General features: G+C 43.7%; 1 protein-coding gene across 2 annotated transcripts in view; it reads right to left on the reverse strand.

Annotated features, from left to right (window-relative positions):
* Positions 1–21199, reverse strand: part of Nell2 (neural EGFL like 2) — a 319795-nt gene that overhangs the window by 64656 nt on the left and 233940 nt on the right. For both annotated transcript variants that reach the window (NM_031070.3, XM_008765798.2), the window contains exons 15-16: positions 19901–20023; positions 17166–17261 (exon numbers count right to left, since the gene is read on the reverse strand). In NM_031070.3, coding sequence (NP_112332.2) covers positions 17166–17261; positions 19901–20023 — 219 coding nt within the window. The remainder of the gene's footprint in view (positions 1–17165; positions 17262–19900; positions 20024–21199) is intronic.

Consider the following 21199-nt stretch of genomic DNA (forward strand, 5'->3'; position numbering starts at 1 on the left):
TTTTCAGTAGGCTGTAGGAAAAAAGAAGAAAGAAAGAAAGCAGATTCTTCAGTTTTCCCCTGAAATCTTCTCCAGGCTAATTCCCCATCTTTAGTTACTTAGGTCACAAAGAGGTGCAGGTAAAGTTAAGAGCAGGTTGGGTGGGAGAAGCTCTTCAGAGTCTGAAGAGGTGGAACTGCATATGAAAAGGCTCCAGGCACTGTTGGCAGTGGTAGCTCCCCACACTGCCTTTTGAGGCTCAGTTCTCACAGACTTAAAATGTAGCCAGGCAGAGGGGGTGCACATTTCTCAGTGGGCTGTTCAGGAGTAGGAAGAAGGGTACCAAGGACCCCGTCTGGCAAGGCCTATGGCTTTCTGGACAACACGATGGATGGAGGGAGACTGACAAGGTACAATGTAGTCACGAAGGATGCTTATATTGATGAGCCAGCCAATGTATTATGTATTATGAACTACGGAGTCAAGTTAGGGAATACCAAAGGATTACAAGACTCTCTATTCTTAAAATCAAAGGATTAACATTTACTATAAAGTTGAGCCATTAATGGCGTGAAGACAGCAGAGGAGATGAGATGGATGAGTGGAGAGTTTAAAAGTGACATCCTGGGAGAGACATATTTGTAACTGATGAGAGAGGAAGGGTACAGTTGTAAGACCGCACCTCAGGTGGGGTGAAGACGGTGAGGGCAAAGAAGGAGAAATCGGCACACCGGTTGGGTTGTCCATAGACACACTGAACGAGTCGAAGAAGGAGTGATGGAAGAAAGGCCGGCATAGAAACCCGCAGTGAAAGAAAGGGTGGTAGGGAGCTGAGCATGGCTTGGTGGGATGAAATGCAAAATACCAACTTTTTAATTCAGAAAAGGTTTTCCTACTCACCAATGTTCCCCCTACACAACATTAGTCTGTTTTAGAACTTACAACAATGCTTGGCATTATGTGCTATTACTTATGTGCAAGTTGCTTCGACAAATCCCCAAGATCTAACTGCATGAGAAGAGGAAGCTTTCTCATCTGACTCACTATGAGGTCGTGGGACTTAGAATAAGTGACAGGCTCATTTTAGCCATTACATTACATTACATTAGTATGTAAATAAATAATTAAACTGAACTGCTTATTAGGCATTTACTATAAGGAACTAGTAATGGAAATACCCAAGATTTAGAATCTTGCTCCCTGCATCTATACAACAGTCATTTGACAGAGAAGCTGAATTCTAGGACAGACAACACCAGTAAACATGAACAGCTCCCTAAGCATGATTCAAAATGCTTCTGGTGTTCAAAAGTAGAACAGATTCATTTCCCACACCTTGGCTCGAGTGTCACCCTTTAAGGATCCTTTTCCAGCAGACTACAGAGGTCACCCTCCCTGTGGTGTACTTCAGGAGCACCTTCAGCTTTGATTACAGAGGCAGCTAAACAATTAGATTTGAAAATGTGTCTCTCTTCTCTCTTCCTACATCTTTTGTTCCATGAGAAAAGAAAAATGGCCCCTTTCCCAGTACTGAACCGACTCAGATAGCTTGTCAGGCCCATCTTTCCACAGGACAAATGTTTGATGGCACAGCAGTCTGCAGAAAGTGTCACATAAACGATGATGATTTCCTTAAGACTTGTTGACAAAAGAACCATGCAGTCAGGTATCTTGTATTATGGGACATTTTTGCCACGAGCAACTCCATTGTGTTTTAGAACCAACTCTTTTGGTTTCTTAGATGAAGTGGACAGTCATTGTTGCCCCTTATTTATATAGTTTTTCTCTGGGAAAAATTAGGAGGAAAAATACATTTGATTCATGTTTTTCACTTCCCCTTAAAGCAAACAGATTTTGTTCTTAGAATTAATCTATCTGTGATTCCTTTTCCAATGCTCTCCTGGGTGACTTTTTTAGGTTTATTTTCACTCTGCTTTTCCGAGAGCAAAGGACTATAAATCTTTCGGACGATTGCTCTTGCTTTAGTTATCAGGCTCCTGGGCAAGGGAAGATGGCACAGTGGGACATATTAACGAGGCAGCAACAATAAAGTGATCCTCTACTCAGTGTCCCATGCAGTGTGAACAGTTTCCCCACCCGACCGTGAATCAGTACTCTTGATACCACAAGCACACTTTGCCTTCTAACAACCACTACTGCAGTATTTGGTTCAGTTGGAGGGCTTTCTGGCTTCGTCTATCCAAACATTCCTGAGATCAAGTAGAGTTTGCTGTTTTTCATTAATTTCTCCCCATTAAAAGACATGTTTAAAGTTGAGAACTTCCTTGTCATACTTACACACAGTTGGTAAAAATATATTTGGGTGACTCTTTTTTGGGGGAGAGGACTTGGCAGTACCCCAGCTTTACACATGTTGACTGCAAATTTATTTTGAGAAGAGAGACTTACAGGATGTTTTCACGTTTGCAAAATCATACGTAGAGTTTGAATACACCAGTTTGAAATAGGAAAAGTTTGAACACAATGTAAATGTCTTTTTATATGAGAAGAACACGGTAAATTACCATCCATCCATCCATCCATCCATCCATCCATCCATCCATTCTTCCATCCATCCATCCTCCCATCCATCCATCCATCCATCCATCCATCCATCCATTCTTCCATCCATCCATCCTCCCATCCATCCATCCATCCATCCATCCTCCCATCCATCCATCCATCCATCCATCCATCCATCCATCCATCCTCCCATCCATCCTCCCATCCATCCATCCATCCATCCATCCATCCATCCATCCATCCATCCATCCTCCCATCCATCCATCCATCCATTCTTCCATCCATCCATCCATCCATCCATCCATCCATCCTCCCATCCATCCATCCATCCATCCATCCATCCATTCTTCCATCCATCCTCCCATCCATCCATCCATTCATCCATCCATTCATCCATCCATCCATCCTCCCATCCATCCATCCTCCCATCCATCCATCCATCCATCCATCCATTCTTCCATCCATCCTCCCATCCATCCATCCATTCATCCATCCATCCATCCTCCCATCCATCCATCCATCCATCCATCCATTCTTCCATCCATCCTCCCATCCATCCATCCATCCATCCATCCATCCATCCATTCTTCCATCCATCCTCCCATCCATCCATCCATCCATCCATCCATTCATCCATCCATCCATCCATCCATCCATCCTCCCATCCATCCATCCATCCATCCATTCTTCCATCCATCCATCCATCCATCCATCCATCCATCCATCCATCCTCCCATCCATCCATCCATCCATCCATCCATCCATCCATCCTCCCATCCATCCTCCCATCCATCCATCCATCCATCCATCCATCCATCCATCCTCCCATCCATCCATCCATCCATCCATCCATTCTTCCATCCATCCATCCATCCATCCATCCATCCATCCTCCCATCCATCCATCCATCCATCCATCCATTCTTCCATCCATCCTCCCATCCATCCATCCATTCATCCATCCATTCATCCATCCATCCATCCTCCCATCCATCCATCCTCCCATCCATCCATCCATCCATCCATCCATTCTTCCATCCATCCTCCCATCCATCCATCCATTCATCCATCCATCCATCCTCCCATCCATCCATCCATCCATCCATCCATCCATCCATTCTTCCATCCATCCTCCCATCCATCCATCCATCCATCCATCCATCCATCCATTCTTCCATCCATCCTCCCATCCATCCATCCATCCATCCATCCATCCATCCATCCATCCATCCATTCATCCATCCATCCATCCTCCCATCCATCCATCCTCCCATCCATCCATCCATCCATCTATCCATCCATCCATCCATCCATCCATCCATTCTTCCATCCATCCATCCATCCATCCATCCATCCACCCATCCATCCATCCATCTATCTATTGGGACTATGACACAGGTCTTAGGACTGAGATAAAACTAAATTCATGCATTACCTACGGACTATAAGCAAACAAGTTACAAGGTGGTGCATATTTGCATAGTCCATGTGTGTGCCTGTTTCAGGGGGCATAAGTACACTTTAAAAAGCCTGGAGTTTGCATATCAAATGGGCATCAGCAGTCATTAGTTCATGTGTGGCCATTGTGTCATATGCCAGTCACATGACTATTGAAAACCTTTCCAGGCACTGCTGCTCACTGTCAGCAGAAGCAGTGGCCTGTGAAGAGTAGTTGTACATATGAATGTCACACATGTCATATGTATTTGTTAGATATGTCATACACATAAGAAGCCTTTTTAAAGCCAGGATTTCTCACGTGCTATTCATCTTGAAATGAATTGCTACTTTCACAGGCTGTGTTCAGGAGACTATGTCAGGATGGTGTGCTTTCCTAGGGCTCCTCCCCACTGTTTGGTCATGTGATTTCAGTGCCCTGAGGGGCAATGCGTGCAAAGCTGACATGCAAAATAGCTTGAGGAGGTCACATACGATGACAAGTCAGAGAGATACACAGAAAACATGAACTTACAGTCTTTATTAGTTCCAAATGGACTGCAAAGAGACTAAAAATTATTACTACTTTGGATTATAAATATAAATACATTTTTATGATGCTAAGAGTCAGCTTAAATTTGGGTGTGTGTACCAGAGTGCTTGAGTTCAATGGATTTGAATACAACACGTGCAGGCACATCTGGTAGTGACGGACAGACTCTGCATCTGGAATGTTCTCTTTGACGCCATCCACTGGGCAGTAAGAATGATAACCAACACTGCTAAGACAGTGAGTGTCTGTAATCAGAAATGTTTCTGCACTGTCTTTGTTCCTGAGAGGCAGCCAAGAGGAGTTACCTCCTCCTGGGAGGCTGTCTGGGAGTAAGATTTCCTGGAGATCTTTCCTTTAACGTCACTGGCCACCAAACATAGCAATGAATGGAGCTGGTATTCTAGTTCTGAAAGCTTGAGGACATTACCTGACATGAGGTGATGCCAAAGGAGAAAAGCTGAGACCTGTATGAAGCTGAGTGAGAGCCACCGGTTACTATTTTCTTTTTATTATGGGCATGTGTGCACATGCATGTGTGCGTGTGTGCACAGGAGCGTGTGTATGCATTTGTGCATGACAGAGATAGATAGATAGATAGATAGATAGGTAGGTAGATAGATAGATGAGAGATAGATAGATAGATAGACAGACATATATGGATAGACAGATGATAGAGATAGATAGATAGATAGACAGACAGACAGAGATAGGCAGATAGATAGACATAAGTTGCTATTCAATCATCTTTTTACTGTCCAGTTCATCAGTGTTATATAGAGTAACTGTGTTGTGTAACTCATATTCCTACCTGGTCCACCTCAGACAGAAACCATGCCCATGATATAATGACTCCCCATTTGTTCCCGATCCCTTCGAGCATCAAATTAACTTTCTTTCTATAACTTCTTTCAGCTGACTTCACTGACACCGATGAAAACTTATTAACACTTAGCGAATGTCAGACACTGTGCTATGCATTTTCCATGAATTTGCTCACTTGATCCGTCCACATAAGGATTCTCCTGCAAAGTCCTTCACACAGAGGAGGCAGCAGAGATGCAGAGGCATGGAGCTGCTTGGCAAGGATCACCCGACCCGTGACTGGAGGGGCTGAGAGCCACCACCAGTGTTCTGACTCCAAGGCTCCCATGTGAGAGCCATTGCTGCTCTGCCTGCATTTCAGAAACCCTGAGCACCAACTGTATTTAAAGTCCACTAAGTTTTAAAATGGATAAAGCTTGTGAGCACGACAATATTCCCTTGGGACATCTAAACCCAAACAGCAGGATGGTGCGTCTGCTCTTTCTCATCTTTCAACAGAAAGGGGCACTAATTTGACCCATGTTTCCTTTCTCGAATGCCTAATTTAAATTTCCCTAACAGAAAACTTTCGAAGTCTACTCCATTCTAGAAAATCCTCCTTGTTTCTGCACACTGAGCGGCACACCCTTTCCTACCAGTCTTTTACCTATGTCTGTCACCAAAGTGATTGATCCTGCTTTTAGCCTCACTTCACTCAATATTCCCCGGATCTGAGAAAATACCCCCACCCCACACTATTTACACTCCCTACTTTAGGTCAGATCGATGGCTGCTTGACTCCTGGAGAAGAGTGTATAATCCACTCTCCACAATACAGGCCATGGCATGGACTGCTCTTTTGTTGCACACATATACGGAGGCAGATTTCTTATATCCTGATGAGAGCTATTTTTGTGGACCATTAACTGTGTGTTCAGTTGCTTCTGTCTGTCTGACAGCTAAGAACACCTGCTTCTTTCCACCAGTGATTTCTTTTTATTGGAGCCAATGTCCCTGGAAGGGCTGGCACCCTGCACGTTCAGGTCCCTCTGGGTGTCACTTACACACTTTGCCTAATGTAGTTCAGTTTGTCTCCAAAGATCTAAGGCATGCACACTACATCCTGCTGGAGGTGGTAAGTATTCACCTTCTTCAAAAGAAAGTCTTAAAATAGTCTGCTTAGAAAGTTCATGAGTTATTATCAAATTAGACCCCTGTTCTTATTTTGTAGCTATAAAAAGTATTGTATAAATTACTAGACTGATTCCCTTGCAGCGATGTATCAGACTCCATAAATGTTTAAAATAATGTCTTCTACTCTGTGACTAAGAAATACACAATAGAGCACAAAGGGGCACGGCATCACAGTGTGCAGGTGTTGAGAGGGAACAAAGAATGCTTCGTGCACAAATCAAGAAGAGGTTCTCAGAAAAATATGAGGGATCTGGATGCAACAGTGGACCAAGGCCAGGTGGAAGCATTCAGGGATAGCACACGCCTGCTGTGTGACCTTGGCTCGTCATTTAATCCTGCTACTAAGCATTGTGTGTGTGTTTCAAAAATGATCCTGAAAATAATTAGACATATTTAAGAAAGTGGTTGATGTGATTAAAATGAGTTAATGTATGCAAGCTAATTAAACCACACTTGGAGTAGGCCAGGTTTCCATTAATGACCAACTGATGGATCAGAGATTTTTTTAAAGCATGCTTCAAAAGGAAAGTGCATATTAGGGAGACAGATGGGTGACGGGGTGGAGGAAGGGTCTTGGTTTGGGAAAGCAGAGGGTGAAGTTGGTCCTGCTTCTGTTTTCATCTCTAGAGACCTAGGAAGTAAAGAGACGAGGGTGGATAGATATTAGTTAGGTAACCAACTGACTGACAGATAAGAAATGACAGAGGGATAACACCGAGATAGATAAACAGAGATAGCAAATTTGAAGGTTTAAAGATATACAAAGAACACATAAGCTTTCAGAAGTGACAGAGACGATCTAGGATGAGAAAGGGCTGTGGGGTGGCAGAAATGCTAGCTAGAAGGAATTGATCTTGTGCAGGGCCAGGTCTTTGAGGCAGAAAGCAAACGCATTTGGAAGCTTGGGGACAAGTTACTAAGCAAACATTGTGGTGTAAACTCTAGGGTGGTGTGAGACGCTGCCAGGGCTAGATCAACTACTGAAACAACACTGCCAGCTCCCACTACAACTGAGTATCTGGCTTTCATGTTAGAGCTTTAATGGAAAATCTGCTTCTCACTCCATGACAAGGAATCACCAAAACACATCTAGAAAGCCTGGCTTCTGTGTCATTTTTTACTCTCTCCTCTGCTTGTTCTTCTTTAGTCTCTTCCCCTTGTCCTCAACAGTTTGGTTAAAATTGTGCTGCAATGATATAGACTGGTGCTTCAGTGGGAATGGAGAGAGATGGGACGTCTTTTGACTTCAACAACAAAGGAAAACAGTCAGAGTGTGGTTTGGCAGCACAGCCCTTAGCACTTCGGAGACAGAGTCAGGAGAATTATCAGCCCATCTAGCCGGGACCTTTCAGTTATCTGTGTCTATGTCTACATCTATGTCTAAGTCTATATCATCTATATCTATATACATACACACATATGCATATATAAAACAGCAAAAAAGAACTCTCCCTCCAAACAGAAAATAAATCACCACCAACAAAGACAGAAAGAAAAGAGATAAGGCAGAAAGGCAGAGAGCATGCTGAAAAGGAAGCTCAGAATGTGGGGGTGACATGAACCCCTTGGAGCATGAAGATCATCTTTGGAGAAACCATGACATAGGTGGATGTCTTTTGAAGACTTCAGGGTAGTTCAGTTCCATAAAGCCGCTAGTGTTTGGCAATAAATGGGATGGTCAAGTGTGTAATCTTGAACAATTTCTACGTTTGTGTTATGAGAGGGAGAAAAATGTCAACCAGAGGGACCGCAGCAGGAAGAAGACACCTGTGCAAATGAGCCAGGTAGAAAAGGCAGAGGTCACAGGGTCCAATTCCATGGGGATAGTCAACAGGTTGATACCAGAAGCTAGGAAAGAGGGAGGAGTCAGATAACAGCAGCAAAAATACAGCTAGATGGGAGGACTTAGTTCTAGTGTTCCACAGTACTGTTAGGTGCCTACAGTCTACTAGAAGAGTTGGAAGTCTTTCAACTGTGCAATTAATAAATGTTTGAGGAGATGAACATCCTAACTGCCCTGATGTGAGCATAACATGCTATTTGCATGTATCAAATTATTTTCTTAACATCATGAATAGGAGAAGAAGAAGGAGAGGAGGAGGAGGAAGAAGAGGAGGAGGAGGAAGAAGAAGAAGAGGAGGAGGAGGAGGAGGAGGAGGAGGAGGAGGAGGAGGAGGAGGAATGCTCCTGTGGATGCTCCTCCATAGCAAAGACACAGGCCTTGGGTGTATGCATACCTGCACTGAATTTACCTGCACTGAATTCCTGGCTCTTCAGTTTGATAACTATGTGACCTTGAGCAACAATTCACTGACTTTAGCTTTTGCTTCTAAAAGTGAGAATGAATAGAAAGACCTAATACATAAGATAGTTGGTTAACAACATAAAATAAAAGGATAAGAAATATGAACCCAGGAAACATTCATTAAGAAGTTACATGTGAAGAATTGAGGCCCCAAACAGGATAGGAACTCCACAGGAAAATCAATAAACACCCTGCAGCATTCAGAGACTCAACCACCAACCACAAACATACACGGGCTGGACCTGGGTCCCTCTGGCACATATAGCATAGGTTCAGCTCAGTCTTCAAGTGGATCCCCCAACAACGAGAGTGGGAGTCGTCCCTAAAGCTGTTGCTTGCCTGTGGAGTGTGCTCCCTAACTGGGTTGCCTTGTCTGATCTTAGTGGGAAAGGATGCTCCTAGCCCTACAGAGACTTGATGTGCAAGGCTGGGGGGATATCGGGGAGGGCTCCACACTCTCAGAGGAGAAGGGGAAGTGGTACAGGGAGAGGGACTTGGGGTGATGGTAGGGGGCACTGGGAGGAAAAGACAGCAATTGAGATGTAAAATGAATTTAAATGTTTTTTAAAAAAGGAAATTACATGTGGTTTGTAAGAGTAATTTGAAGGGAGGGGACAATCTAAAGCCAACAACTAGAGCAAGTATAGGGCACGGAGGGACTTCTCTTCATCCCATTCTCCACTACGGGAATGTAAATCTTCTGAAGATCTGATCAATTCTATGAATATTCATTACGTATAAAAACCTAACAGTCTTCGTTACCATAATCCTATATAAGCCAGTGAGCACAGTTCTGTGGAAGGAGATCCACTTCCCACCAGTTGCAGTTCACGCCTTATGGAGAGTCCTGCTCTTCAGTCATTGAGTGAAGACTATAGCATCTCGTCATACACACTGCACTTCAGATCCTTGCCCACCACGGATGGGTCCCAGGCACCGGGGCTGTAAGTTACCTAGTTTTACTACTAATGGTCGTTACTATAATAATAATTATTAATAATAACAATGATAATACATACTTATTGCTTTCTCAAGGTCCATTAGTTGATCTTCAAGCCAAAATTCCAGTTATAATCAATCACTTTACTTTTGCTGAATTAAACAGTTTAAAAAGTAACAAGCAGTAAAAGTATAAGTGGCTGTTCACAGCGAAGGAAAAGATCTAGGTTGTTTGTAAGACTGGAGGTGAGCCTTTTAGAATCTGAAGAAAAATTCCTTAAGTGAGAGAGCATTTCGCATAAAGGCTACCAAGCAAAGAGAACCTTTTAGCCAGGGACACACCAGAGACTGAAGTGACCGGGACCCCAGACTTCCTTCACTTATTGTCATTGAACCACAAGGTGAACGTCTTCTTACTCAGTCTTACATTCATGTTTAAATGTAGATACAGAGAAACCTAGATATGGAAACCTCCTTAGCTCTCTCTGTACGTCCGATCAGCTCTGGGCTCCCTCCTGGGCTCCAACAGCAGGAGAACATCTGGAGGTTCCCTGTGAACTATGCTTGCTGCGGTCACAGCTCCTGAACTCTTTGAGAGCCCTTTCCCAGTTTCCCCTGGTGTTACCATGCCAGGCACAATGCGTAGTTGACAGTCACTTCAAAGGTATTGGGTATTGCTTTGGAGCCACCTGTCGTCTCCCTGTTGTTTGGATAAAATGCTCCCCTGTGCAGTCAGAGTACAAAGCTTCAAAGAAACTGTGCTCCTTCCATGTTTACAAATTTCCGATCATGCAGGTGTGTGCAGGAGCTTAGTGACAGTCTACAGGGAAACTGGTGTGTGCAGGAGCTTAGTGACAGTCTACAGAGAAACTGGTGTGTGCAGGAGCTCAGTGACAGTCTACAGAGAAACTGGTGTGTGCAGGAGCTCAATGACAGTCTACAGAGAAACCGGTGTGTGCAGGAGCTCAGTGACAGTCTACAGAGAAACCGGGGTGTGCAGGAGCTCAATGACAGTCTACAGAGAAACCGGTGTGTGCAGGAGCTCAGTGACAGTCTACAGAGAAACCGGGGTGTGCAGGAGCTCAATGACAGTCTACAGAGAAACCGGTGTGTGCAGGAGCTCAGTGACAGTCTACAGAGGAACCAGCACTTGCATCCGGCAATGCTAACTGCTGCTGTGAGGGCGTTTTGCCATCTCAGGGTACAGCAGGAGTACCCTGGACATGATTCTGACTTTTCTACCCCACTGGCCTTACAGAGAAGTACTAGTTAGTGTACTAGTTAACTCCCCCACCTGCGAATTCCTGTTTTAGTCATTACAGGGATTAGAGGTAAGGTCACAGTAACAAGGAGCACTCACCATTGTTGTAACTGACACTAGGACGCTAATTTCTCAATTTAGAAAGGAAAATTATTAATAGTACTCCTTTAAAAACAAGGACATCAAGACTCTTAATGAGTTAAGTAATTTGCCCCAGTCTACATACACAGTTGGCAGTGGGAGGAGTTGATAGCCACCTACCCTCTGAGGTATCTGGGTGGTTTGCTCAGAGGGGAACATTGAGAGGTAAATATGATGAACGAATGAGACATTAAGAATCCCAGGACCTCACAAGAATCAAACAGCATCCATGCTCTGATGGACCAAGCCAGCCGGCCCGCTCCTTTCCATAGGTGGTTCTTGTGATCAGATCACCTGATATTTGGATGATCTTTCCTTCCTGTTAAACCACCTTTGATCCAGTGACTCCTAGAGCCACACACTGTTTCAGCTCTTCACATATTTAAGGGTAACTTTCACACATCACGTGTGTTCATTTTCTCATTTTTTTCCCACCCAATAAGCAAACAGCAAGTGTTGGTGCGCCAGCTCTGCCTTTGTTTCCTCTAAAACTTCATCTCTAAGAAGACATTTCCCTGTCACCTTTCCTGCCTGCCAAGAGCCACTCAGAAACTCTTGCCCCAGGGTAGAGGGCCAGCTCCAAGAAATAGTATTTTCCAGATATAACAGGGCAGGTAAGTATATGAACTCACAGAGACAGTGGCAACATGCGCAGGGCCTGTACAAGCTGGGCCTGTACAAGTTGGAACCAGATCAAATCCAGCACGAGAAGGGGAGGTAGGCACAAAGTTCCCCTAGCCAAGAACCTATGTGCAGTGGTAGGGGCACAAGGTGGGTAAGTTTTCTTCTATGGAGCCTTACTGGGTGTGTCTCTGCACTCCTGGGCAGACCATTCCTGGCCAACACAAATCAGACTCCCTGTTGTTTCTTTTATTTTAGGAGGATTGGTTTAGTGAGTAAGAGGGAGAAAGAACAAGAAACCGGGTGATAGGGAAGCTGGGGAAGATTTGAGATGATTTAGACCAAGAAAAATGCAATCAAATGTACACTGGGAAATTCTTAAAGACTAAATAAAACACTTAAAAATAAACAGTTTTAAAAAATAAAATTGGAAATATTTTGATATTCTCAGAGAGCTCCACTTGGCCTATTTTCTTGAAAACCTGCTCTCTACCAGCCGGAAAGTGTTTTCTCCCTTGCATTAGCCTTATGGAGTGTCCTGCTTTCTAGTGCTAATTAGGCAGGCCTTACAGTAAGAGTCTAAAAACATGTCCCATCATGCCTTTTATCTATTATACATAACCGATACTGGGAAAGAGCGAGCAGGATTTTTTCCAATTAATCTGAAGGACTTGGAAGAATGACGTTGACCTTGGACACTGAGAACTACTATTTTAGGGTTATTTTGAAACAGTTCTGTTATGCAGTCCTGGGTCGATTGGTACTTGTGAAGTAGCTCGGTGTGGCCTCAAGCTCACATTAATCCTCTGCCTTAGCCTCTCAAATACTGGGATTACAGACATGCAACACTGTGGCTAATCTAGTTACTTTAAAGAAAACGGGAATAGTATTTACATTTTCATAAAGATGAAGTTTGAAAGATTGCCATTTGAACTAAATTTTTGAAAGTCTGGAAATTCCCGAGTCAAATATTTTAAACTACTCGATAATAGTAAGATTATACCAAAGCTATTTATGAATGAAAAGAGAAAACGAAATTTCTTTGAGAGCTCCCTGGCCATGCAGATAACTCAGGGGTGTGCCACGGCCTCCACAGTGACATCTAATACCGTGCAGCCAGCACTCGTCACACCTTAACTACCCTGCTGCCTCGCCTGCTTCGTCTAATATCTGGAGTAAGGTGGGAGGAACTGTTGGGCACAAATTGAGGCGTGGAAAAGTGAAGTGGCATGAAAAAGATCACAGGAAGGGTGGATGGACGGACGAGCTGGGACTTGAGCTGATGCCTCTCTGGCTTTGACTTTCATGTTCTTGACCCCTGGGCGAAATGTAGCAAGGAAGACCACATTTCCACACTAAAGCATTAGTACCTAATTAAAAGGGTCCAAGGGCTGCTACATAAAGAGTAGGGATGTTTAGGTACCCAAGTTGGAAGGTTTTCGGGAGGTAGTTTCTGTTGCCGTTACTCCAGCACCGGGGAAGGAAGGACAGAACCCAGGTCTTCATACAAGAAACACAATCCATTGACTATTGCACCACACTGCCCCTGTTTTTTTTTTTAATAATCTTATGGAATTTGGGGGTAACACAATTCTACCATGTGTAATTTTGTTAAATAAAAGTAAAAAAAAAGTAAGAGTATGTTTTGCAGATTTCCTCTTGTTTTTTTAATGTTTTAGCCTTCCCATGTAAAGTGACACAAATTAATACGAGTTTCTGCAAGATTTACCTTATAAGTGTAAGAAATTATAAAATTATAAGATTGTAACTATATACGATTTATGATGTGAGAATTCAACCTTATCACTGATTGATTAATATCAACGATGCTTCCTATACAAGTTTCTATTGAGATATAATAATACACTAAAAAGATTTTTACTATTTAACTACTACCAGATCTGTAATTGCTAATACATTTTAATACAATAATGTATAATTTAAAGTCAATCAGCTCTAATCCATTTGAAGTTATTTTGAAGTAAATTGATGCTCATATGACTTTGCTTCATTTCTTTTGTTTGAAACCATGTGTATTAAAAAGCTAAATCAGGTTAAACTTATGTTTATTTAACTATTCACTAAAAATAACTCCAAGTTCATCCTGTGTTTGATCCACGGCTCAGAAACACACGGCTGTTTTACACATAGGAATAAAGGAACCATTCATCACCAAAATGCATGGTATCTTCTATGAGATTTCATCTTGTATTTGTTTTCTTTTTTTCAAACTTGGCATTTTATACCTACTCTTTTCCAGTTATAAACATTTTAATTTCATCTAAGAAAGCAGTTGCTTGTAGGAGCGTGTCAGGTCTTTCAGTGGTATGTACTAAATCATTGTGAGAGATTTACACTTTGTGTGAGACAGCTTTGCATATTAATCATATCAGTAGACACATGTTTGCTGAGGTTCAGCCATGGGCAATAAAGAGAACAGCAACCGCGGAGCTGTTAAATCCTGGCGTGCACATCTCTAACACATTGTATTGAGTTATGCAAGGAATAATCGCCCTCCTAAATCCGAGTCAACATCTCATAGACTATTTGGATGCTTAATTAAAAGCAAAGTTATGCTCTTCATGTGCGTGATTTTGTACAGTGGCTAAAAAGTCCATGAAAAATTAATTTACCTCAATAGAGAATGCACGCATAACTCCTTTTTGAAGTTAATAAATTGCTTCTGCCATGTTCTACTAAGACACAATGCAGAAACGGATTAAATAAAAGGAGGAAGAAATGTTCTAGGGGAACCCTCTCAAGTGAAGTTAGAAGAACCAGTAACTGCTCTGCTCACTAAGAGTGTTTTTGAGCAAAGGTGGAAATTCTTTACTCTAGCGCATGCTCAGCACAGCTGGACCGGCATGTCAATGACCTTTCTAGGCTTTCCATGCGTCCGGTTCCATCAGGGTAAAGCTCAAGCACTTCTGCACTTGGAAAGCACTGCCCTCTTGATGCTTTCTTTACTCTGGGAGAAGGAGAATCCCCACAATCATCATTGTTAAAGCTCATAGGATTAACAGGCAGGTGAAGATGTCAGCTCAGCAAAAACAGAGCTAATGGAAGATGGTGAGACACTGAAGTCTGGAACAGGCAACATGTTGGAGAGAGAGAGAGAGAGAGAGAGAGAGAGAGAGAGAGAGAGAGAGAAGAAATCACAAGAATTTTCACCTGAAACATAGACCTCTTTAAACTAACATGCAAGATGCCCCATCAAGGAAGTCAGTCTACCATTTCCTTCATCGCGGAATTGGTAATTCATTTATATTTTTATTTACAGAATATATACCAAGATGTGCATCACATACTATAGTTAGAGGACATAGAAGTGAGCAAAATACACCCTGTGACCGTGGAGTTTAATATCTACGATTAAAATCAGGTGAGGAGACAGAGAATCAACACCTTGAGGACCTTGGTTGATTATAAAATAAGAAAATTTGCTCTTTATCATAAGGGTGCACTATAAGTAGAACACACAACATAGGGGTGATATGATGGTCCTTGTGTTCTGATGTTCAGTGGAGACTGCAGGAGAACCCTCAGCTACCACAACAGCAGCCTTGACGGGAAGGAGCAAAGCCTGATCCAATTAGGAATAGTATGTCCCCTTTGGGGCCTTTGAAGTTAAGGTTTCCAAAGATACCAGGAGGCACTGCTTAGAAAGCAAGAATCTGGGACGAGAAGCATCTCTGTTGTAGCTGATAACTGACTTTAGGGATATAAAAAATCGGATCGCTCGGAACACGAGTTTTAAGAACTCCAATGTAGATGATAACTACCTCAGGCGAAAACTGTGAAGATTGAGGTCAGGTATTGAGGTACAGACAATAGGAAGTCATGGCCACGGGTAAACCACAGGGCGAGCTTCCAGCCTCTGTCTGTGCTCAAAGTCCTTGGTTGCTACACAAAGCTACTTAGAGACACCCTGGAACTGTCTGTGCACAGACTCAAAGTTCAGGGATAATTGAAGAAAGCTAAATGGTGGCTTTTTTTATTTTAGTATCGAGTATGTCATTGCTAAATTAATATAATGCCATTACAGATTTTCCCATCTCATCATGTGACTTTTAAATTGATGGATGATATGCACATCAGGGAAAGGTCTAAAAAAAAGCTGGTACTTAGTCGTTTAACCTGCACCAGCATGGAGTGTCATTCCCGGGAAATCTGGTCAGCAAAACACTGAGGTACAGAGGAAATAGTGGTGGAGAAGTAAGTATCTGTGGATAAAAACCCTCGAGAACCGCTGCATCAACAGAGCCTGATTTTGATTCAGCAAATTCTGTGATAATTGGACGCTCAAAATCCATATGTTTAGAAGGTTAACCAGTTTGATTCATATATACAATATGTTTGTCAGATTCATATGTAGGAAATGATGCCTTTCAAAGAAGCCCACATATAAGAGTGTCACTAGTTCACATCAGGGATCTGAGGCCATTCTTCACTGAAGACTGAAAACAATTCCTTATGGGCCCATCAGGTGTCCAGGGAAGGCAAGAACTTGGCGAGCACAGCATGCGCACTCCAGTGGGATCTTTAGTGAAGCATGCACTTCCCAAGTAGAGCAGGTCATCATCTGCCTCGCATGCTGACGAGGCAGCATTTTTACTAAAGCACATGGCTCTAAGTGCAAGAGGCACAGCACACAGGACAACTCCTGTGTGAGACTGGTGAGAAGGGACAATAGTATACAGCTGCGATCACCAATGGTAGATTTTTCTTGGGACATAAGGCAGTTTCCGAGGTCATCTGCCATGAGACTCCTTAATGGCCGCCAAACCACCACTCATGATTTCAACTGGGAGCCCTTCGGTTTGACTGCTAACATGTGCTTTTCTTCTGACAGAACACGTTATTTTGGTGTCATACAGCTGCAGACGTACCATATAGTCTTTAACATTTTTTTGAAGTTTTATCATTAGTATGTCTTGGAAACAATAAGTTTGGCAAGCACTTAAGCGAATAACTCATGAATAAATGGTTTGAACATTTTCTAATAAATAACAATGAATGGAAGTGCACCTGTTTTAATATTTCAAGCATAAATGCAGACTGGAGTATATCCTAGGGTCAGACACAGCTATTCCCTTCAACTCTAGCTTTAAATATAGCCACCATTTCCAGTAAAAATGTGCTCTGAAGGAGCAGTAAGAATTACTAAGTCCTGAGATCCTGGGCAATCCCACACATCTTCCTGGAGAAGCTCAATACTGATCTCGTTAGAATAGCTGCAAAACCTCCTCAGAGTGACTTAGGCCATCAGCCAGTGACCATGCGTCACTGAAGTGTCTCTGGCCCTCCTCCAGCACGTCCTTATTCACAGCGCCATGGTTGGAAAACCCACTTGAAACCTGAGGTGGTATTGTCCTCCCGAGCTACTGAGTCAGGGTGAGATGACAGTCCTACCTGTCTCACAGCTGGGTCCGGTGAAGCCTTGTGGGCAAGCACAGACATTGGCAGCAATGCAGGCACCTCCGTTTCTGCAGCCGTCTTTGCAGAAAGCTACAATAATCCAGATACACGAATGAGTCAGACAAACGGTATGAGACACGGTTGTCACCGCGCTGTAAGTAAACCGCTCTGTAATCTCTACGCCTGATGTGATAGCAATGGATGGAAGATACCGTGATTCCTCATGGGACAGCAGTTCATACACATGAGAGAATGTACGCATGAACTTGTACTGGGTTTGGAAACAGTTCCTGTTTTTAACAGGAAGGAAATAGCTTGCCTGAAACATGTCAAAACATAGTAACCTCACGCTGCATGGAGCACATTGCAGTTTGTATTGTATTCCCTTGTAAAATCACACTTGAAAGTAAACATTTAAAAGTGGTAAGTGTTGTAGATGAAGCGAGTCATTAGAGAATGAGAATGAGAGGAAATAGAAATGATGAAGTCCTGAGGCTCTGAGCTGACTAAAGAGCTAAAAATGTGTGGGAGGTTCCTCCTCCTTCCCGGGTTCTGAGCTGGCCCGCTGACTGACTCACTCCAGTGGCCTTCTGGGAGAACAGCAATCACCTGCCACAGAGAAGTCAGGGCAGAGACCCCGACAAGCCTGATGGACTAAATGCTGAGTTTAGAGCAGGCTTTTCCCTGAGAAGGAAAGGGCTGAGGTAGGAACCACTGGAAACAGGGTTGCATGGCGTAGGCTGCCTCTGACACAGGTGAGGAGGAGAGGAGCAACAGCAGCGATGAAAATGAAGGGAGGTGGAAGACAAGGCCAGGGTGGGTGAGCCTGAGCTTATGAGGGCTCCTCTCTCCACCTCAGCTACCCACTGACTCATGAGGGCCTCTGCAGCATGGCTCTCCTGACCAGTTCTGTGGGTGAGCAGCTCACGCCAGACTCGGGCTCAAAGGTTCAACTAGAGATCCGAAGGCGTAAGCTTCATCCGAGTAGCTGGCTACGCTTTATGAAGGTGGTAAGGTAGAGAAAATCCTAACTGTGGTGTCAACCAAAGCCATGTAAACTGTGTTTATCTTATGTCTGTCTCTATCTTATGCACAAAGGGCAGGGGGGCGTGGGTGGCGGAAGAGAAGAGAAAGAACAACGGACAACAGACAAACAAAACCAAAACACAATAGAGCCATGACCCAGCAAGGATTTTTAGATGCATTTGGAGCCTAAACATCATAAATCATAGCGAACGCCTTCCCCAGACCATTTCCAGGCTTCCCTTAACTAATTCGAGAGCCTGCTGTCGGCAGTGCAGAGCACAGCAACTGCGGGCCCAGTTACACATTCATGGCTGCCTCCCCCATCCTCGGTAGGACGTGGAGCGTCTTAATTCGGAAGACTAAGGCCTAACTCCCAGAGGGATTTTAAAGACGCTTCGAAGTCGTCCTTCATCCAAGTGCACTCTGCCGGCATCCAGCTGTACTTTCCTGAGCTACTTGTACTTCAGGTCTGGTTTTCACATCAGACAGGAACCAGTACCGAGCAGAGATGGGAGGAAGAACTGAGGCCAACAATGCAGACCAGATATTTAGAAGGAACTTCTAAGGGTTTAGTTATTTTATTGGTCTTATTTTTTCCAGGCAAAGGCTTGTGAGATTTGGACCCAGAAATGAGTTAGGGCTTCTTTATGGTGACCTACATGAAAATCCATGACGTTTTGAATGTCAATGCACCAAACAGTGCACTACGGACCAGGCCTTATGAGCCACACTGCACTGACTCTGGTCTTCCCTTCTCACAGAGATATGAGCACAGTAAGTCTCCTCTACAGACTGCCAAGGCAGAGGGCACCATATATTAGAGAGGTGAGCAGCTTTGGAGCCCGGAATGTCTACATTTACGAATTAATTGACTCTAAGGAATATGAACTCTATCCTATTTAGGACTTCGTAGTTTCAAAAGAGCTTTTCTTTTCCAGTGTGAAGAAGGGCATAAGGTCACCTGTCGAAAGGCTCAGAGGAAAGAGAGTTAATGAGTGGCAGTGGAGTACAGTTGGAATGTCCACCCATGGCAAGTAAAATGGAGGCGGACATTTAGGGAAATTGTCAACTGGCGCTGACAAACCATCAAATACAAGAAACTACAATACACACTGTGCCAGTCTGCATAGTTAATATCAATCCCATGGTGACAGACACTAAGGAGATAGGGTTCTATTTCAGGGTGCATTAACAAGCTGTTACACTTGAGTAGCTCTTGCTTCCAGAAAAAATGCTATCATGAAATGTTCATGTTTGGACCCCCAAACAAAACAAAACTGGTAGACCTAATGAATAGAAAGATCCAGCGAAGCTAAAGAGTGCATTAGAAGAAGAAATGAAGTTCGCAAATTAGAGGGGGGGCGGATTGGGGTGAAGAGGCTTGTGGTTTCAAAGCTGGAGCAGCTTGTGATATAAATGCCCAGGGTGTGGCTGTGGTTGGAGAGAGGGGGGAATTCGAATGCTGTGGCAGAGGTCACAGAAGAGAGGTGCAGGACAAGCTGAACTGCTTGGCTACTTAACTGGTGACACGGCCAAGGAGGGAGGCGGGAGCTGAGGGGAGGGTGATGAGCCATGGACCAACCCTGAAACACTCATGTACTCTCTGTCCATGAGGGGCAGAGGAGGGATGCACAGGGACCGGGGAGAAGAGAAGGGCGGCCCTGGGGGTGATGCCGAGCAGTCGCCAAAGCAGCTCTCTCTACCTTTGCACGTGGTTCCATTCCCAGTGTAGCCAGGCTTGCAGACGCAGTTGTGACCTCCAACGGTGTTAAAGCACAAAGCGTTCTCGTCACAATTGTGCTGGTTTGTGAGGCACTCGTCATGTTCTGAAATGGAGAAGACAGCTTTGTCACTCAAGGAGCATGTCCACAGGTGCCACACTTCAAACACGTCGGTGTCTCCCTTATTACGGAGCAGTTATTCCCAATATAGATGTAGGCAAATTAATTAAAGACAGCCCTCGATGGTTTCAAATTTGAAGTATTCCTGTGCTGCTGTAGAATTGTACATGTAGTCCATATTTTAACTAGTCAGTCCAAAAGCATCTGGGAAAAAAAAAAGGCCTGCCAGTGGCGGGACAGAGCAGACGTTCTCAGATGCCAAGGTAACCTCTGGGATTGACATCTGGGGAGTTACCCTTGTACACATAAGTCTGTCACCTAAGTATTCCGCATCATGTGTGATTGGCACCGGGAAGGACAGGAAGTTGCTTTACTCTAAAGTCTTGGCCTACAGGATAACAGGGCTGAAGTTCTGGGAGTTAGATGCCAGCGGTTCACATCTGCTGCTGCACTTTCGGAATAAAGACACCAGTGTGGGGAGATCTTAGTGTCAGTGCCTCCCTCCACAAATAAACCACAGTGTGTCTATTCCATAAGACAGATTTTCTTTCCTGATACATGTATCTAATGTGTGCAAATGCACATTTGATACACAGCAAACACGATGTCCTGTCCCCTTCGACCAGCAATGGCTTGTTCCTTTTCAAAGCCCTCAACCACTTGGTCCCTCCAGCACCCCTAGGAGAGAGGCAGACCTAGAAGGAGGCAATTGTGGCTCATGTGGTCACACAGCTTGCCTGGTTCCCAGTGTATTGAGCAACGTCAGACACTCAGCATTCAGCCAAGATACAGAGGTAATAATAAATATGAGATGCAGAAAAAATAACATCAAAATCACGTTGGGCAGGATATAAAATATTCAAGGACAATATACACAGAGCAGTTTAGGGCCCTGAACTTCTATTATCTGGGTTTCAACATTACTGGTTGGGCTTTTCACTTTAGACTCTATATCCAGAGTGTTTTAACATTAATATAGCTGTAACTTCAACAACTTTGTATTTGGCATGTACAGTTGAGACAACACTATGTGATTTAAGACAACTCTTAATGGACTGTCTCATGTTTTATTTTTTTTAAATATGCATTAACCTTCCACTATGATCTCCTGTCTCATAATATAAGGCAGCCCAATTATGATCATTTGACTCTATCTCTGTA

The sequence above is a fragment of the Rattus norvegicus genome, chromosome 7, assembly GCF_036323735.1.
Source record: "Rattus norvegicus strain BN/NHsdMcwi chromosome 7, GRCr8, whole genome shotgun sequence".
Taxonomy (NCBI): domain Eukaryota; kingdom Metazoa; phylum Chordata; class Mammalia; order Rodentia; family Muridae; genus Rattus; species Rattus norvegicus.